Raw genomic sequence first — 17,085 nt, 5'->3', positions numbered from 1 at the left:
TTAAAATGTCAGTCACAGCAAACTATCTGGCATCAGTAGCTCCTTTGGGGGGAGAAGAACACAAGGGTAAGAAGCAATACACATTGTAACTTTCTAAAATATGTATATACCTGAATATTTTTCCCTCTAATGTGGCTTTGTACTGTGATGTGAATGTTGATGTATCATGGAAGAAAAGAATATCGCTCTCTTCCCTTCCAGACAATCGAAGGAAAGTTGAACCACCTCTTGGAGGTCATGATCCTCGAACTGCAGTCCAGTTAAGAAGCCTCAGCACTGTTTTAAAACGCCTCAAAGAAATCATGGAGGGGAAGAGCCAGGTACTTCTTTAGAAGCATTTATAGACCAAACCTAGAAAATTAACTCTTTACTGGACTTTTCTGAATTTTGTTTTTAGATACATTATGAGAATTTTTTTTCTGGATATTTGAAGGATGAGTGAATAAACTCATAAAGCATTGTGTGAATGCAGGGGAAACAGTTTCATTTGATGCTGACTTTTGACTTGCCAAACATCTGTCATGTTGGGGGAGTGAATTATTGCATTCACTTGGCTTCTCGTGTTTGGACTCTCTTTTTAGACTCCTTCCCACTTATGTGTTACTCACTCTAGTGAAAAAAAGCCCCGATAGTTTTTTCTCTAGAAGGCTAACCAGGACAGGTGAAACATATCAACTGTCATAGATAGTAATGAGAAGTCCCGGCGTGGTTTTAATCTGCTACTTACTGTGGTATTGATTGGTCAGCAGTATTTGCTTGGAAGGTGTGCCCTGTTAATCAGTTTCTGTTTAGATAGACAAGAAGTCTGGTGGTTGCAACTGACCTGCTGATTTCACTTCCATCTTCTGAGTTGGACCATACCTTTAAGAAGAGGTTCTAACTGAGGAAAGAATCCACAACTATTTATAAATGAGGGTATAAATAGCTATGTCTGTGGGCAAGACATGAACAGGCAAAAGTACATTTAATTAAATTGGTAGAGGAAGAAAAGGGCTTTTGGCTTGATAGCTTTTATAGGTGGACTTTGAATAAGCTTACTAAGCTTCCATTGCTATTCTGCTTATAAGAATAATTTTGCTTTGATAGATATGGAGAGATTTTTGAGAGTAAAGCAGAAGCCTTTCATTGCAGTAAGCAGGGCATTGAGTGTGCCCCTTACTAATAATTCAGTTTGTGGCAACTTCTGAAGGCCCTAGAGAAGCTGTGTAGAAGTGCTGAAACAGACAGGGTACAGCAGTAAATATGACCAGGTCTTCTGGAAACTGTTAGTTGTCAGCATGCTGACTTCTGTACAAAAGGTATCACTGCCCTTGACTGCAGCCATGTTTTGCTTGAGTGACTTCAGGCACTTCAATTTGTTCCTGCTGTGGACTTGGCCTGTCTCTACAGGAGACCTCTTTACTTCTGTAGAAAACTTTTGTCATGTTCTGGAAGGTGCTGTTCTAATGAGCCTCTACTGCTGAGGTGGGCCAGACTTCTGTTCTGAGCCCTCCCTCATGACAAGAACAGCCTGCAAGGAAGGCAGAGAGCTGGGAGATGTCACCAGCAGTGGCTGGGTTTCTGGACACATAGTCACATGCAAGCAGGGCACAGCACTGGTGTTTGTGGTACATCCAGAGCCCTGGCTTATCATGCAGAGTTGCAACAAAAGCTGTTGTGTGGCACCCCCTGCAGCTTTGCAGCAGTTCCTTGGCAAAGCTCTTCACTGCAATTTTCCCTGCTTGAAGCTGAGTGTTTATCTTAAAAAGTTTTAGATTCTCTAAAACACTAGACTGTCTTGAGCAGTCTTCAACCTCTTTCTGTGTGGGTTTTCTTTGCTGAGGACAGCATGAAAATGTTAACTTGTTGATCATAACTGCTTTGGTCTCAAAATTGATCTAGCAGCTATGGTGAACTTTACTTTGTGAATTTCCAAAAATAAATCCCAATTTAAAATAAAAACCAAGGGTTTTTTTGTTTTGTTTTTGTTTTGTTTTGTTTTTTTTTGATTATGCGAAGAGAGAGCATAGATCACCTTTATTTTGTGTGATTATTCTCCTCTCTGATTGTTTTGAGAAAATACTTGCAGCAGTTTCTCTTCCTAAGAAAAACCTGGAGTATTCAGTCCCTCTGAAAAGGCTTTTTGCCAGAACTGAACTCTAGCAAAGAGAGTTGAACAGCCAAGGCTGTCATGTGACCATTAGTAGTTGTCTCTATCCATGGCAGTTGCAGCTGGTGTGCTCAGAATCACAATTGAGAGTTTTTCTTGCTCTGTAGCTTCAACACCAAATGGAAGTTTTAACTCTCTGTTTTTAAGATGTTGTTTTTCCTGTGGCTATACCGATGCTGTAATTAATATACGTTGTTATCTACTGAATGTGAATTTCAGTTTTCTTCACATAGCAGTTAACCTGGAGTTTTGAAACAACATCGATCTAGGACAGGCTTCTACAACTCTTTACTGAAGTGTTGAAGAATTCAATCAAATAATAAAACTTTTTACATTTATCTATAGTTCTTTCAAAACATATCCCAATATTAGCTGTTGAAATGATCTTCGTGCAGTGATAATTTCTGATAACTTAATTTACTCCTAGGTAACAGCTTCAACTAGTATTTGGTGGATTTTTTTCCTTTTAATTTTTAAACTGTGCTGGTTGAGGACCTTTCATGTGCTGGGGGCAAATGAGAGGGGAGAGCAGTCACTATTTCATATATTTGTTTCTTTTTGACTTATCTGCATTGTATGATACTTTTATTCTGCTTTGCTTACATCTTGGATAAAGGAAACAAAGTCCTACTGGATTTGCTCTTTTAGTTAAGAACTTTCATCCTTCTGCCTTCCTGTAAAACCACATGAAAAATCCTTTGTGTGCTTTTATGCAAGAATGTGTAAACATGTGCACGGATATGTGAATATATGAAATTTTCTTTTCCATGAGCACAGTCTACAAGGAGTCATGAAACTAAACATGCTTTTATATTTACAGAAGAAGAAGCTTTTATCTGCTGTCTTCCCTTGTAGGACAGTGACTTGAAGCAGTACTGGATGCCTGACAGCCAGTGCAAAGAATGTTATGACTGTAGTGAGAAATTCACCACCTTCCGGAGGAGGCACCACTGTCGACTTTGTGGGCAGATCTTTTGTAGTCGATGCTGCAATCAGGAAATCCCTGGAAAATTCATGGGCTACACAGGTAGGGTTTATTCACTGAGAAACAGAACAGTCTGTGTGCTCACCTCTGTTTAGGTTACTGGCATCTTCTAGAAAATGCTGTACAGCTCTATAATGGGCTTAAAAATAAGGAAAACGAACCATAAGACCTAATTCTACCAGTTTCTCTATGAAAGATGGTGGATTATGCCATGCCTGCTAATTTTTACTGAAACAAATATGGCCACTATTAAACAAGGGTGTGCAGTACAAAAAAAGTATGCTCAAGTAAAAGCTGCTTTTACTAACAGTAATTTTAAAGTATGAGCCACATGTTTTAATTGAGGGTGAGGGGAGTCTTTTGAATGCCAATTACCAAATTCTAGACATCAGCTGGTGTGTCATATCTGACTGGCTATTGTTCTATCATTTCAGTGGACATGTGTGTTCTTGTGTTCTCCCTCTCTCCCTCTCTCTTCCTCTTTTCTCTCTCTTCTCTCCTCTTTCACTGATCTTATGTTAGGCATCATTTGCCTTGGAAAAATTCCCCAAGTGTGTAATTATCCAGGGTTTTGCCCTTTCAGAGAGTATGAGAATTAGACTTGCAAAGAGGTTTTGAAACAGAAAATCCTTCTGTTTCCACCACTATACACCTCTGATCCAGTAGGAACAGAGTATTATTTGTTCCTGTTGCTTACAGTCTCTGGTTCCCTTTTCTGTAGGGGATCTCCGAGCCTGCACTTACTGCCGTAAAATAGCCTTAAGCTATGCACACTCCACAGACAGTAACTCCATTGGAGAGGACTTAAATGCCCTGTCAGATTCTGCTTGTTCTGTGTCTGTGCTGGATCCTAGTGAGCCACGCACACCGGTTGGGAGCCGCAAAGCCAGCCGCAACATCTTTCTGGAGGAGGATCTGACCTGGCAAAGGTAAAGTCAATGGCTTCATGCTGAGCTCCAGAATCTCAACTGTTTTTAGGCTTACAGCTACCTAGACAAAAACTGGTGGTTTCCACCTAGGAAACTTAGATTCCAGCTCCTGTAAAAAGAACCTAATCCTGTGTTTGCTTGTAGTATTCTTCTCTTCAAGCTGAAATGTGGAAACATTTCTTGTGAAGTTTCAAATTATTTGCAGTTCTTCCTTTAATGTACCGAGTCAGTGATTCTGTACCAGTGACAGAGCAGGCTTTTTGTCTTCAGAGTTTAAAAAGACAGAACCAAAATCAAATTCTAACCACCTATGTATTGAGAGGCAATCAGTGTAACACTGGTGCTTTATCTGTCAGGTTTTGAATTGGGCAAGAGAATGTAAGAAATGCTTCTCTGTGTAGGTAAAAGGGAAGTGATGGAAGTAACCGCCTGTTTCAGATGAAGTGGGATTGAAAGGACAGTTTTCAAGGTTTTCTAATATCCTTCCAAAGTGTATTTATTCCTGTTGCTCTTAAAGGAGGGGATCTTTATTTTTGGACCATGAATAAAAGAACACTGTATTTCTCAAGTATTATGCAAGTTATTTTTGGAATACCTTGATTTAATTTAATGTTGTGGGAAAGAAGAAATAATCAGGTATGGTATTTGTGCTCATTTCCCTAAAACAGAAGATCAGGCAGATGTGAAACTATTGAGGCGGTCTTGAGTCAGAACCTTTGTTTAACTGAGTGGTAGTGCTAGTGACATGTGTCCCATAGCAGATCTCTCCTGATAGTATTTAAAAAAACCCATCAAATAATTTTCAGTCTTCAGAAAATGCCCTGACTCTTGCTTTGCTTGTTGCTTTTCAGAGTATGTTGCTCCTATCTGGAAGCATTTAAATTATCAGCTTTAGGCCTAAATAAAAGAAAGTACTTCTGGTTTAATGTTATGGTCATTTAAAGTGGTAGTAATCTAACAAAGCATGGGATAAATACTACCAAATTTTGAATTGGGGAATAAGTAGGTGTTCTCAGAATGTTCTTTTCAAATGTACAAAATACTGAAGGAATTGTTTGGAAGTGTTATTAGTACCTTTATAACAACAATTCAGCAGCCTGTAGACATGAACACGTAAAGAAAGAATTTATATCTTTATTTGGTGCAGCTTGTAGCACTCAAAATAATTCCTATTGTTGAAAGGTTCATAACTATAATAGAATATAGTCTTTTTGGGAGACACTGAATAAATGTGGGTCTCTCTTATATGTGAGAGGAAAAGATTTGGGATTAGGTGGTTTATTGTTGCTTTAGCAGGATTAACATTTTCGTCAGTGCTTGTTGCACTTTGCAGTGGGTTACAGTGCTTTTCTTAAATACTGTTTGTAAGTTCCTGATTGAATTTAAGAGATTTAAACTCAAGATATTGAACTGAAATGGTGCCACAGTGGGAACTGGCAACTCACAACTTCATAATGAAGCAGAGGTTGTGTTCTAATAGTGGCTTCTGTGTGAGAAGTAGTTGGTTTCAAAAAAAAACTTGGGAGATGTCTCTTTCCAAAATAATGTATCTGAGATAAAATGCTGCAAAGCAGCAAGAAAAGCATTTAGGGACACTGATGCTGCGTATACTTGTCAGATGTCGCTCTGCTCTTCAAACAGCCGAAGCACAGAGGTCCTGCTTTAACTCATTTGAAGGGCCATGTCCTTTAAGGAGAGGCGTATTCTGGATAAGTACAGCTACTCAGTGAAGCTGCATTGCTTACAGTTTCTCATGAAGAGCATTTATCCTGCTAGGAGCATTTATTGTGGTAGAGAGCACAGCAGGGTGGTTGTATCAGTTGGACTGTAGTGCCTTAGATCTGATACAGTTTTGCTCACAGGAATTTCTGTTGATGGTGTTCGAATATCTGCTGTCCTTCCTCCTGGGATGGAAAGAGAAAGGGGGCAAAGGTGATCAGTTTCAGGTTAAACAATTATAGAAGGTTGTCAGGCTATCTTGGCAAAAGCTGTCTAGCAGTAGCTATGGATAGCATTGCTTGGATTGCGGAGATGGTATGCTGGGGAGATGAGGACAATGTGTTTACTGCCAAAGCATCTAACAGCAGCCTGTAGGAAAGCAAGATGTGTAAGAAAGGGAAATAGGGAAAGTAGGATAATATGAGAAGTAGGAATAGTCTTTATTGTTCAAGAGTTTAGTTTGGAAGAAGACAGGAGCACTGTCTTCCAGATACCTTTGGCCTACAGATGGGGAAAGCTCTCCCTGTTCCCTTGTTGATTTAACAATCATGGGTGTGAGGGAGAGGTAATGTGACAATTAACTGTACTTTAATTACAGCTGTTCTGACACACTGGATGTCACAATTATCTCAAACATCTCTATCACGCTCCTTTCCCTGCAGTTTGATTCACCCAGACTCTGCAACTACCACGTTGTCTGCACGCCTTGGGTCTGTCCAGGAGGATGCAGGGAAGTCACCAGCTAGAAACAGGTAAACTAATAATTTCTGAATATTCTGTTCTGGATGCACCCCTAGCACACTTGTTGCTGTAAGGCCTGTGTTTCCAGGCTTGTTTTTACTGAAAGTGCTGTTTCATGTCTAAAATGGGACATCTCACTGCCCATAGAATGGTAAGGAAGAACCATTTGTATATGTATTCCTGTTAACAAATGTACTTTTGAGGGCCTGTAGTTTACTGCTGACTTGGTCAAGCAGAAGTGGTAGTGAAGAGGACAGGAGGGGGAAGAAGTGGCTAAGAAAAGTACAGTTCTGAGGAACCTGAAGAAAAGGGAGTAACATGTACTTCGTGATGGGAGACAAAAAGATTCAGGGAGCAGAGGTGTAGTTTTTGTTTATTTGTTTGTGTGTGTCCCCATTTGCTTCCTTTGCTCTTCATTAAGGATAATCTTGTTTAAATTACCAGGCTTCCTCAGACTAAAATCTCTTCATAGATCTTTATGAAAGAGTGCTGGGATGAACTTGAAAGTGTTCTTGAGAGCTTTAGCATAATTTGTGAGTACTTGAGCTTAATCCCACTGAATAGGCTGGTTTTAGAAGTACAAGTAGCTCCCATTTCACAGTGTTTCTATTATGGTGGTTATTGCTTCCCTTATGGTTAAATTAAGGAAATGAAGGTAAGGCAGGGAGGTGAGGAACAGAGCAAAAATAATCCAGATTTCAGAACTGTAATCAGGGGACACTCAGAGATTTCGTTGCATTGGTGTTAGAGGAAGACGGAATGTTTAGCAGTTTGGAGGGATCTGGAAGGACCAGTGAAGACAAGGGAGCTCAGCTGAGAAGGATGCTGGGTGAGCCTTTTGGAGAATGGACTGCTTGGAGCCTTTATTTTCTGGGTGATGGGGATGGTTAGGAGGAGATGCACACTGACTGTACATCTGAGACCCAAAGATCTCACCTTGAGGAGTAAAGTACTGGTGAATAAATGAGTACCAAAAATCAATCCTGGGCAAACATGGCAAGGAGTCCAGAATTAAAAGTTCAATGCTAAATAACTGCTGTGACGTCAATAAATGTCTGAAACCTTGAGGATGGTCTCGTGCTTCCTGTTTGAATATACCTCTGTTTTAAAAGGCTTTTGCTGTTTGCTCAAACATGCAGTAGTAGGATAGTTCTAATCTTGATCTGGCAGGCCCAGATTGCTTATTCAAGTTAAATTTTAACTCTCTGGCTGTTCATGGTCTCACCAAAAGTACTTGTTTATTTGGATACATGTAATGATGAGGTATAATATATCTCTGTTAAAAATTCTGAACCCTTGGAAAGCAAGCTGTTGTCTTTGGGTTAAGCGATGTTAGCCTTTAGATCTTCTCAAAGCAGCTGTAGCCTTTTCTTTGAGAGAAGGTTGAATATTCCTCTTTCTAGAGGGGATGAAGCAGAAAAGTTGCAAGTTGAGTGCATTTAGATGCAGGTAAAAGAAGTTACATATTGCTATTTGTTTTCCCCTTTGGGTGGGAAACGTGTTCTCAGTCTTGGTTTTTATGAGGGGAGAGAACCCCAGCAGTACAATCCAATGTTGCAAGCAAGGTTCAAACTGCTCCCTTGCAGATCCTTCTAAAGGACAAGCATTTTCATTGCAAAATCTCCCTCTATTTTTTAAAAAGATATGTATCATAAAGGCCCAGATATAATTGTTGATAATAAAGACAGAGATGTGAAATCTCACTGTTCTAACTTGATTACACCCAAGTTAAAAAATCCCTGCTGTTTACAGGCATGCAGCACAATTAAAGTAGCTGTTGCAAAACAACTGGGAGGAGTGACTTCCATGTCAGCCTCACCTTGCACATTAGGATGCTTTCTGTTAGCTGCAGTATAAAAACTGAAATAGGGTGGCATTGCTTTTTCATGCCTGGGCTGAGCCACATCATCCATGGACAATTTTTGGGAATAATTATAATATGTCTGTTAGCCAGTTAGCAAGCTCTCTGAAGTTATCAAAGTTTCATTCCGATGGCTAGAGGCTGGCAACTGTTTTCATGAGATTGGTGCAAACTTCTTCAGTCAGTTCAGCACTGGCATTTTGAGTTTCCCTGTTGATACATGCAGAAATGTTTTCCATCCTCACTCCTTAGAGTGCTTTAGCACTGATACATCACTGCAATTGCTGCTATGTGATGAGAAGTTGCATTCTGGTTATTCAGAGTCTCAGGTCTAGTTGTGGGTTAATGGAGCAGATATGTAGAACTTGGATTTGCATTTGAAACTTTGCAATGATAATTGCAAAACGGTGTGTATGTGCTGGAGGGCACAGCCAAGATTTCCTAACAACTGGGCTGAGATAAGGGGATGCTCTGTATCCCTGTACAAGGAGGATTGCCAGCTACAGTGACCTCCAGCTTCAGAAAGCGGTTTAACAACTCTGGGGAACAAGTGCTCAAACTTCAGACTCTGCAAGCTTTCAGCCATGTATTTGAGAGCTGAGGACAAGGAATTTTCCATGGAACAATGAGAGGAGGAAATCTCAGTGCTCTGTTATGGGGATCTGGGTGTTGGCCATCCTTGCTGACGTTTGTCTTGTCTCCAAACTGCTGGAGCTTCTAATTACCCAGCATCCCATCCCCAGTCTATTTAAATACAGACACGTATGAATTGGTGTGCCTAAACTTAGTTCAAACTGCTTCACACAAGATCTTTACAGAAGTTTATGCTTACCTTAGCAGTTCCAAAGCAATACACTTGCTTCCTAGGGAGCCTTTCTTCTGCTTTGACAAGGGAGAAAGCCTTCAGCAGTCTGTACTGACAAGAGTAAACAGTGTCCCAGGTTTGAGCTGGTTTTTATTATGCTATAAGATAAAGGCTTGCTCTGGTGAAGCACCACACGATGAATACTTACATTTCAATTGTTCTCTGTTCCCCTGCAGGTCAGCCAGCATCACTAACCTGTCTCTGGATCGGTCAGGGTCACCCATGGTGCCTGCCTACGAGACATCAGTCAGCCCCCAGGCCACTCGCACTCATATGAAGGCAGAGACCAGCGAGGATGAGCGCAAAATCCTTCTGGTACCTTTCACTCTTCTCTTTGCCTTACACTGTGAAGACAGTGAAGTTTGTCTTCCTTGTGTCATGCAGCAGGAGTATTTTGCTGCCTTTTAAGGCTTTTCTGTAAGCACTCGTACCTGGACCTCTCCTCCAGGGGGAGCAGAGATGGAGAATATTGATGCTGCTTTGGACATGACTGTCTTCCTTAAATAAGTCATAGTTTCATGGGGTTTTTGCATACAAATGTTTACAGTTTTAGGCTTGCTAAGTGCGGAGTTGGTGTATGGTGGCTCTTTGAGTTAAACCTGTTGTGGTTGCAGCTGTAATGCATTGACCTGTTTTTGTATTTTTTTAAGTTGAAATTTTCTCTTTCATAGGCCACATAATCAGGAGCTTTAAATGGCTGCTTTGAAACAGTTCCAGCATGATGAATAAATTAAAGCCCTTATAGCTTATTGGGCCAAAACATAACTTGGCCCCTCTATTTGTTTGCAGAATAAGTGAAAGATTTTGTAGAAGATTGTAATGATGTAATGATTTCCTTTTAAAAGAAAAGTCAATGTGCGGCAGTTCTGTGTAGTCCTATTATCCCTTAGCCCCCGGAGGCAATCTTGTATGTTGCAGCTACTGTATGTATTTCTAAACAGTAAAAACCTGTTAATTTCCTTTGAGAGGAGGAAAGGGAAGTGTTTCCAATAAATAAGGCAAAGAAGTTGCAGAGAAGGGAAGGCAGTGTTTTTCACACATTAAAAGATTCAAGATTGCACCCCATTGCTACTTTAAAATCAGGCTCATTCTGTGTTACCAGGTTCTGCCTGCTGTATGCATTCAAATGTGCCCGAGGGTGTAGAAACATTCACTGCTGTTTAGTTACAGAACTCCTTTCTGAGTTGCTCTGTAGATGGATAACAACTGAGGGAGAAACATGTTTAAGGCATATCTTTATACCACCCTGCTTCATGCAGGATGGAAAAAAGGAAATTCAATCCTCTGTGAATGCAACTTGAAGCAACACATTCAAGTCCTGGTGCTCTTTGGCTTCACATTGTTTAATCTTTTGTCCATTTTCTTTCTTTGAGAGAAAGGAGTACTGGTACTATTTTGTTCATGTAAGAGCAGAAGACAGTGTGAATTAATGAATGATTTTCTATACATTCCTACTGTTTGTTTATTACCCTTACTGTGTGGAGTTGACCCTATGTCAGGAGTTAATTTAAAGCCTGACCTAGTCCATTCAGAAGACTAATGAACTTTGCTCGTGAAATAAAGGTAGAGGAGGTTGTACGTATGCTGGGATAAGCACATGCTCCAGTGAACTAGAGGTCAAAATCCTTGAGTTGGAAGGATTTGCTTCATTCTGCCAATTTCTTCAGTTTACTGTATTCACCAGTTCATGACATCTGAACTGTGGAGACTCCAGTTGCATCAAATTGTCTGATTGTATCAGTGTTCTGGTACTGACCCATTTGACTCTGTACCAGGTGTGGAAGGGGTGCTGCTGGCACTGGCTCTAGGGTAATACCCAGAACAGCCGCTGCTGGAACTGAAAGCACAAAGCCAGTCCAGTAATAAAAGTGGAGCGTAACTCCTGGGCCTCAGGACACCCTTTGCAAAGTGCAATAACATGGGTCTGACAGTTAACTGGAAAGCTGAAACCAGTTATAATTTAATTAAAGTTCTGTTACACAAAAATAGAACAAACGAGGTATTTGGGAAAGTGAGCTGCAGCATCTCTTGTCCACACTTTGGGGTGGTGTGCTGCTTGGTCACAATAATCCCACATCCCAGTTTCTACCCATAATAATGGCTTGTGCTGTGCTAAGTGAGGGCACATATGGTAAGGCAAAAGCAGCTAGATGCAGAGAGAACAGCTCAGTTTGGATGGAGCACAGCCAGAAGAGTTGGTACACATGTTTAACAGGCTCCAAAATAAGTTCTAGTTATAGACTGAAGGTTCCAAGTAGAGAAGGGAAGAGATCCACAGATTCAAAAATGGTTAATTGAGTTGGGAGGAATACACACTTTTTTTTCTTAGTGCCCAAAGCTAATACTGCCTAAAAAGCTTCATAATGGACAATAAAAAACCGGATTCTCAATAAGAGATAGTATCTTTAACACATTGCTGTGTTAAGTACTTGCTTTATATCTGGTCTTGATATTGGACTAATATGTTCATAATGCCTGGGTTGAGCACAGATAATATAGAAAAGCCTTCTTGCCAAGGATGATGTCCTCTGTGTTTGCATGCACCCCCTGAATTTAAGAATAGGGTGCAAGAGGGCAGTAGTGGGGGCATAAGTGTTTGGCAGGCAGCATAAAATGTTGCCTCATCAAAACCCCCTTATCTCTAAGGGTACCACTTTGTTTTTTTTAATTGTTCTCAACTGGATATAAATGGAAGGTAATAAGGAGCTGATTTTATATCTGTTTGCGGAATGGCTTAGATTCTGTGCCTGTTTATGGAGGGCTTTTGATATAGAAGGTGATCTGAAGGCCTGGGTTGATGCCCTTGGAACCAGTGCTGAGATTAGACTGGTAATTAACTTGCACATCTCCCTGTCCAGGACTCGGTCCAGCTGAAAGATCTGTGGAAGAAAATCTGCCATCATAACAGTGGTATGGAATTTCAAGACCATCGCTACTGGCTGCGGACACATCCCAACTGTATTGTGGGAAAAGAGCTGGTCAACTGGCTCATGAGAAATGGGCACATAACCACGAGGTAACCCTGATGTCCTCCGTCTCTGTGAAAGGAGGTTGTGAGTTTGAGCTGATAAAGGGTACCTTAGACTGCAGATACAGGCCTCTTTGCAGGGAGATGAGAGAAAAAATTCAGATCCCTCTTTACTGCCTACCAGAGCAGGTTGCATTCTAACTTAATGTGCCCAAAAAAATCACAGGAGGCTGTCTGGTTTGGAAACCAGTATGGGGCATAGCTTCTGGGACAAATATCACTCACTTGGAGAACAGTGTGTGTGTTACAAAAACTGTCCAAAAGTGTTCACCGGTACTCCAAAGAGCAAGTTTGCCTCTGAGATCAGAGATCACTAATAATGTTTGATAGCTAAATTTTCAGTGGAGCTGGCAGGCTCTTAACTGTGTAGGTGAATATAAACAATCTTGTGTATTTAATTATGTGGAAATGGGATAAAACTGAGATAGTTCTTAAGTATAGAGCAACAGTCCTCCCTCCCTCCTACTTACCATGCTTATGATCAATATACATAACTCAAGTTAACAATATTGGAGGAGCACAAACAACATGTCTTAATCATATGTTGGACACCTCAGCTGAGTTCAGAGTAATGGCAGTCTCTTTATTTAGCTCCATGCATGAATTAGTACACTGTGCTGCCTCGCCCCAGTATTGTAAATAGTGTCTGTTTAAGCATGAGAATGGAATACTGACAGGTCAAATAGTGCATAGCAAATGACTCTTCCCTTTTGTAGTGTGCTTGTATCATAAATGATATGTGTTTAGAGCAAAACATAGAAAACCATCTCTATTCTTACACTTCCAGGGTCCAGGCCATTGCAATAGGACAAGCATTGGTTGATGGACGTTGGCTGGAATGTGTCAGTCATCATGATCAGCTCTTCAGAGATGAATATGCTCTCTACAGACCGTTGCAGGTAAAAGGAGTGGGAAAGCTGAAAGATACAGTTCTTCTTGGTTTTGGTTGTTGACTAGAATCTTTTCTAATCCTGTTCTCAACAGCTGCAGTATGTTTTCTAAATCAGGTCTCCTGTACAGAAAATAGGGACCCAGGCCTTTTTCCTTAGTGGTTTGAAGCCTGGGGGGTTTAATTTGCCCAGAAAACTTTGGGGCTGTCCTCTGTGGAGAGTGACTTGTTACATGTGGTGCTGCCTAGAGTGAAGAAAAGGGTCTTCAGAGCAAGGCCTCTCATGGTGGACATCTTCCACAGAGGGCTCAAGATGGCACAGTCTGTGCTTGTGGCAGCTATGTTATGTGCAGAATCTGCATGCACTTACTGGTAACAGAGACATAATGGTGATTTTCTGTTTCAAAATTCCTTAAAAAAAAAATCCAAATGGATATTTTAGATCTATTGTATTGGTAACTTTCTTCTGATCTCCAGTGATGCAGTAATAAGTAATTCAGTACCTTAGCCACATGATCCAAGTTTGGGATGGGGTCTTTTTCATGACTCCCAAACAGGACTAGTTTACTTGAGGGGAGGCAGGAACTAGTGACCAGAGATTCTGTCCTATTGCACTTCACTGGAATCAAACTTGCTGAGGGGTAGGAGCAGTCACTAGCCTGAGAGATTTTATTGGGTTTTTTAGCTTGAGCAAGATATCTCTGAAATTAACTGAAAGCATTCAGTTAAGAGCCTTTCATGTTCTTCAGCTTCTTACAAGGAAGAATAGCTTAGCTGTCCCATAGGCTTCAGACAGAAAGCTTGCAGCTGATAGCATTTGTCTTCCTCATGCATTTCAGTCATATGGACACAGTCATATGGCTTCCCTTGAGATTGCTCTGTGGTTCATCTGATAGCTAGTCAGCTGTCTCAGTGTCCTGTTAAAAGCTTGCCCTTAACTAGCTAGTCTTTATGCATCCCTATTTGTAAGGTGTTTATATGTTTAAAATCAATTCTTGCTTTCATCAGCTGGAAGCACTGTTTGATCTCAATTCTTCTGGACAAGCATCTGGAGAAATGGTGTTGTTGACTCAATTGATTGCTGCACTCGATGCAGCCAAAGGCATGATAATGATAACTTTATTTTGAGGTACTTGGAGGCATCAGTAAGGCTGATGGCAATTACCTAGGTAGTCTCCAGATTCTCTGGCAACCTGGCTGGTCTTTGCTTTGACACAGTAGGCCCAGCTAGAGCCCATCTTGGATTGAAACTCTTGGGGCTACATTGGTTGGTTAAAGAATTCCTCCAGTAACTTACAATAAGGCTCCACCAAGAGCTGTGTGTTTTGGTTTCTGGGCAAAGGATAAGGCTGTTACCCTCCTTGGCTGGACACAGCAAGCTTTCAAAGCTGATTAACTGGATGTGATGATAGAAAATGTGCAGTATAATAAACTTGTCCTTTAGTGCCACTTAGTCATAATTTGTTTAGAAGCACAGTGTGGGCAGAGACCAAGTATCTGGGAATTGTAAAGAAGTACTTGTTTTTTGTCCCAAAATGTTCCTACTTCATACTAAAGGGGTTTACTCTATGACTAACATGGCTCAGCTCACTTAGACTATCCTCTCTCTGATTTTTAAAATGCCTGACCTGCATTTGTGGAAGGCTGCTTAATATTTCAGCAGAGGTGCATTTTAATAACTTTTTTCCCTTCCTTGTGTTCTAGAGCACAGAGTTCTCAGAAACCCCATCTCCAGACAGCGACTCTGTGAACTCTGTAGAGGGCCACTCTGAGCCATCCTGGTTCAAAGACATCAAGTTTGATGACAGTGACACAGAGCAAATTGCTGATGAAGGGGAAGACAACTCAGCCAGTAAGTTTCACCTGAGTCTTTGCCTCACTCTGCCTTCTCTCCTGTTGTCCCCAGTCCTTCAGGACTTAGTAGTTTACCATGTCTTGCTTTATTTGTGTGTGTTTCTGTGTGTGCGCTAGGGGCCGTAAGGATCTAAGAAAGCTACAGCCTGTCTAGTCTTCCACTTCCTCACAATGGATACAGTATTTTGAATTTAGTGGAACTGGTTAAGCTTCATACTTGCATGTAAATTGCTGCCTTCTGTTTCTCAGGCAGACTTCTGCTTGACGTGGGCTCTATAGTCCAAGTATAAGGAATGTCCAGTATGTCAGCATGCCCACATGAAGACAAGATTAGAACTATGAAAATACTGTATTCCTGTATTATTGCACACTGGTCTTTATGTATTAAAGACAATTTTTCTCCTCTCTGGTACCCTCATAATACCCATTTGAACCCTTCTCCTCCCTGTATCTTCCCCCTCACCCAACACTAAAAGACTCCGCCAGCCCTAGCAAGCGCACTTCAGTCAGCAGCTTCCAGTCCACAATGGACAGTGATTCGGCCGCCTCCATCAGCCTGAACGTGGAGCTGGACAACGTGAACTTCCATATCAAGAAGCACTCCAAGTATCCACATGTGCCCCCTCACCCTGCCGACCAAAAAGGTACGAGGTAGTCACCAGCTGGAGTTGCACATGATGGAGAGCTGGCCCTAATATCACTGACTTATTTGGACACTGCTTATGTAGCTGTCTTACAGAGGGGAAAATGTCATCTTTAACTGGCACTTACTTGCAGTTTCGATGTGCTCACCTCTGAGGAGGCTCAATAGACCTGTTGAAATGCCTTCTCTGCAGAGTGTGTAACTTCCCCTGTGACTTTCTCTTTGCCATTGAAGCAGTCTCTTGCCCATCCATAATAGACAGATCTACATACGTGTTCTGGCTAACTGGGGTGGAAAAATAAGCCACACATAAACCAGTTTGATATGTGACTCTACAATTGGAGATGGAACTTAAAAAGGCAAGCAAGAAATAAAACCCCAGAGAACAAAAGAACAAGATTAACTTGGAAGAGTTCTGTGCTGACTTAAAATTGTACCTTAATAAGCTTACATTTTACAGAAGAATCTTACTGCTGAACAATAAGGCCTAACTTAATCCATATACATAGTTCTTCAAAAGAGATCATCCACTTAAGTAGGAAGAAATCAAATACTCGGTGTTGAAGATTGCTTTTGAAAGGATTTTCCCCTAAAGAAGTACTAAATTGAAAGACACTATAAGCAACATCCTTATGGAAGAAATAATGTGCCTGCCTGTTGACAACTGCATTCTCTAAATGATGCAAGGGCTTTCTGAAACTGGGGCTTGCCACTGGCTTGGGTCTAGTATATTTTAGTTGCTTTACATGTTGGGTAGTAGTTGATGTCTTTGCTCTGCTTCCTTACGTAAGGTTACCTCAGCTTTGTAGACTTGGATCTTTGGTGGCTTCTAAGTAGTTTCTTAAGTATTGTATCACCCCACCCTTTCAGCGTTTCTGACTTTAAAAGATGATTCAGTGTTAAATATTTTGTACTCCTAATTAATTCATTCTTCTATAAAGTCTAGCAGGTCTCTTGTGTGGCTATGAATCAGAATGGAACAGCATCCTTAAGTTTGCATACAGATTGCATATTCTGGAACTGAAATGGTCTCCGAAGACAGGGAGGAAAAGTGGTCACAGTTGACTTTCTAAGTTTGCTAGATATGTGGGGCAGAATGAGACAAATTAGAGGGGACATTTATTGATGGCTACTGTAGTCACCTTTTTTTGTTTGCTAAAAATATGCCTAGAAGGAAAGAAATTTAATTCCTTATTTTCCCCCAAAGAGAGAAGCAGAAGAGTTTCAAAAGTTCAAGTTAATGTCAAAAGTTTGAGTTGATCCAAAATTGAGAATGAATTGTCAGCACTACTGACACCAGTTCATTATTGGTTCCTTTCAATTTGTTTCCAGCTGATGCCCTAATCAAATGAAAAGCTAATGCATCTACAGGGAAGGACAGCTGGGGAGAGGGAGATACACCAGTGAATTCCTTTTAGGAGG

General features: G+C 40.9%; 1 protein-coding gene across 11 annotated transcripts in view; it reads left to right on the top strand.

Moving 5' to 3' along the window:
- Positions 1 to 17,085, top strand: part of PIKFYVE (phosphoinositide kinase, FYVE-type zinc finger containing) — a 63,912-nt gene that overhangs the window by 10,263 nt on the left and 36,564 nt on the right. For 10 of the 11 annotated variants that reach the window (XM_014249332.2, XM_014249336.2, XM_014249339.2 and 7 more), the window contains 9 exons: positions 202 to 320; positions 3,005 to 3,176; positions 3,856 to 4,063; positions 6,445 to 6,534; positions 9,426 to 9,564; positions 12,108 to 12,265; positions 13,065 to 13,176; positions 14,871 to 15,018; positions 15,497 to 15,664. In XM_014249332.2, the coding sequence (XP_014104807.1) occupies positions 202 to 320; positions 3,005 to 3,176; positions 3,856 to 4,063; positions 6,445 to 6,534; positions 9,426 to 9,564; positions 12,108 to 12,265; positions 13,065 to 13,176; positions 14,871 to 15,018; positions 15,497 to 15,664 (1,314 nt within the window). The remainder of the gene's footprint in view (positions 1 to 201; positions 321 to 3,004; positions 3,177 to 3,855; positions 4,064 to 6,444; positions 6,535 to 9,425; positions 9,565 to 12,107; positions 12,266 to 13,064; positions 13,177 to 14,870; positions 15,019 to 15,496; positions 15,665 to 17,085) is intronic. The other variant, XM_088058454.1, reaches the window with a different exon arrangement.

This window comes from Pseudopodoces humilis, chromosome 8 (assembly GCF_049639895.1).
Source record: "Pseudopodoces humilis isolate 2021_Gansu_Grassland_sample_001 chromosome 8, ASM4963989v1, whole genome shotgun sequence".
Lineage (NCBI taxonomy): Eukaryota > Metazoa > Chordata > Aves > Passeriformes > Paridae > Pseudopodoces > Pseudopodoces humilis.
This window is presented reverse-complemented; position numbering and strand designations above follow the sequence as displayed.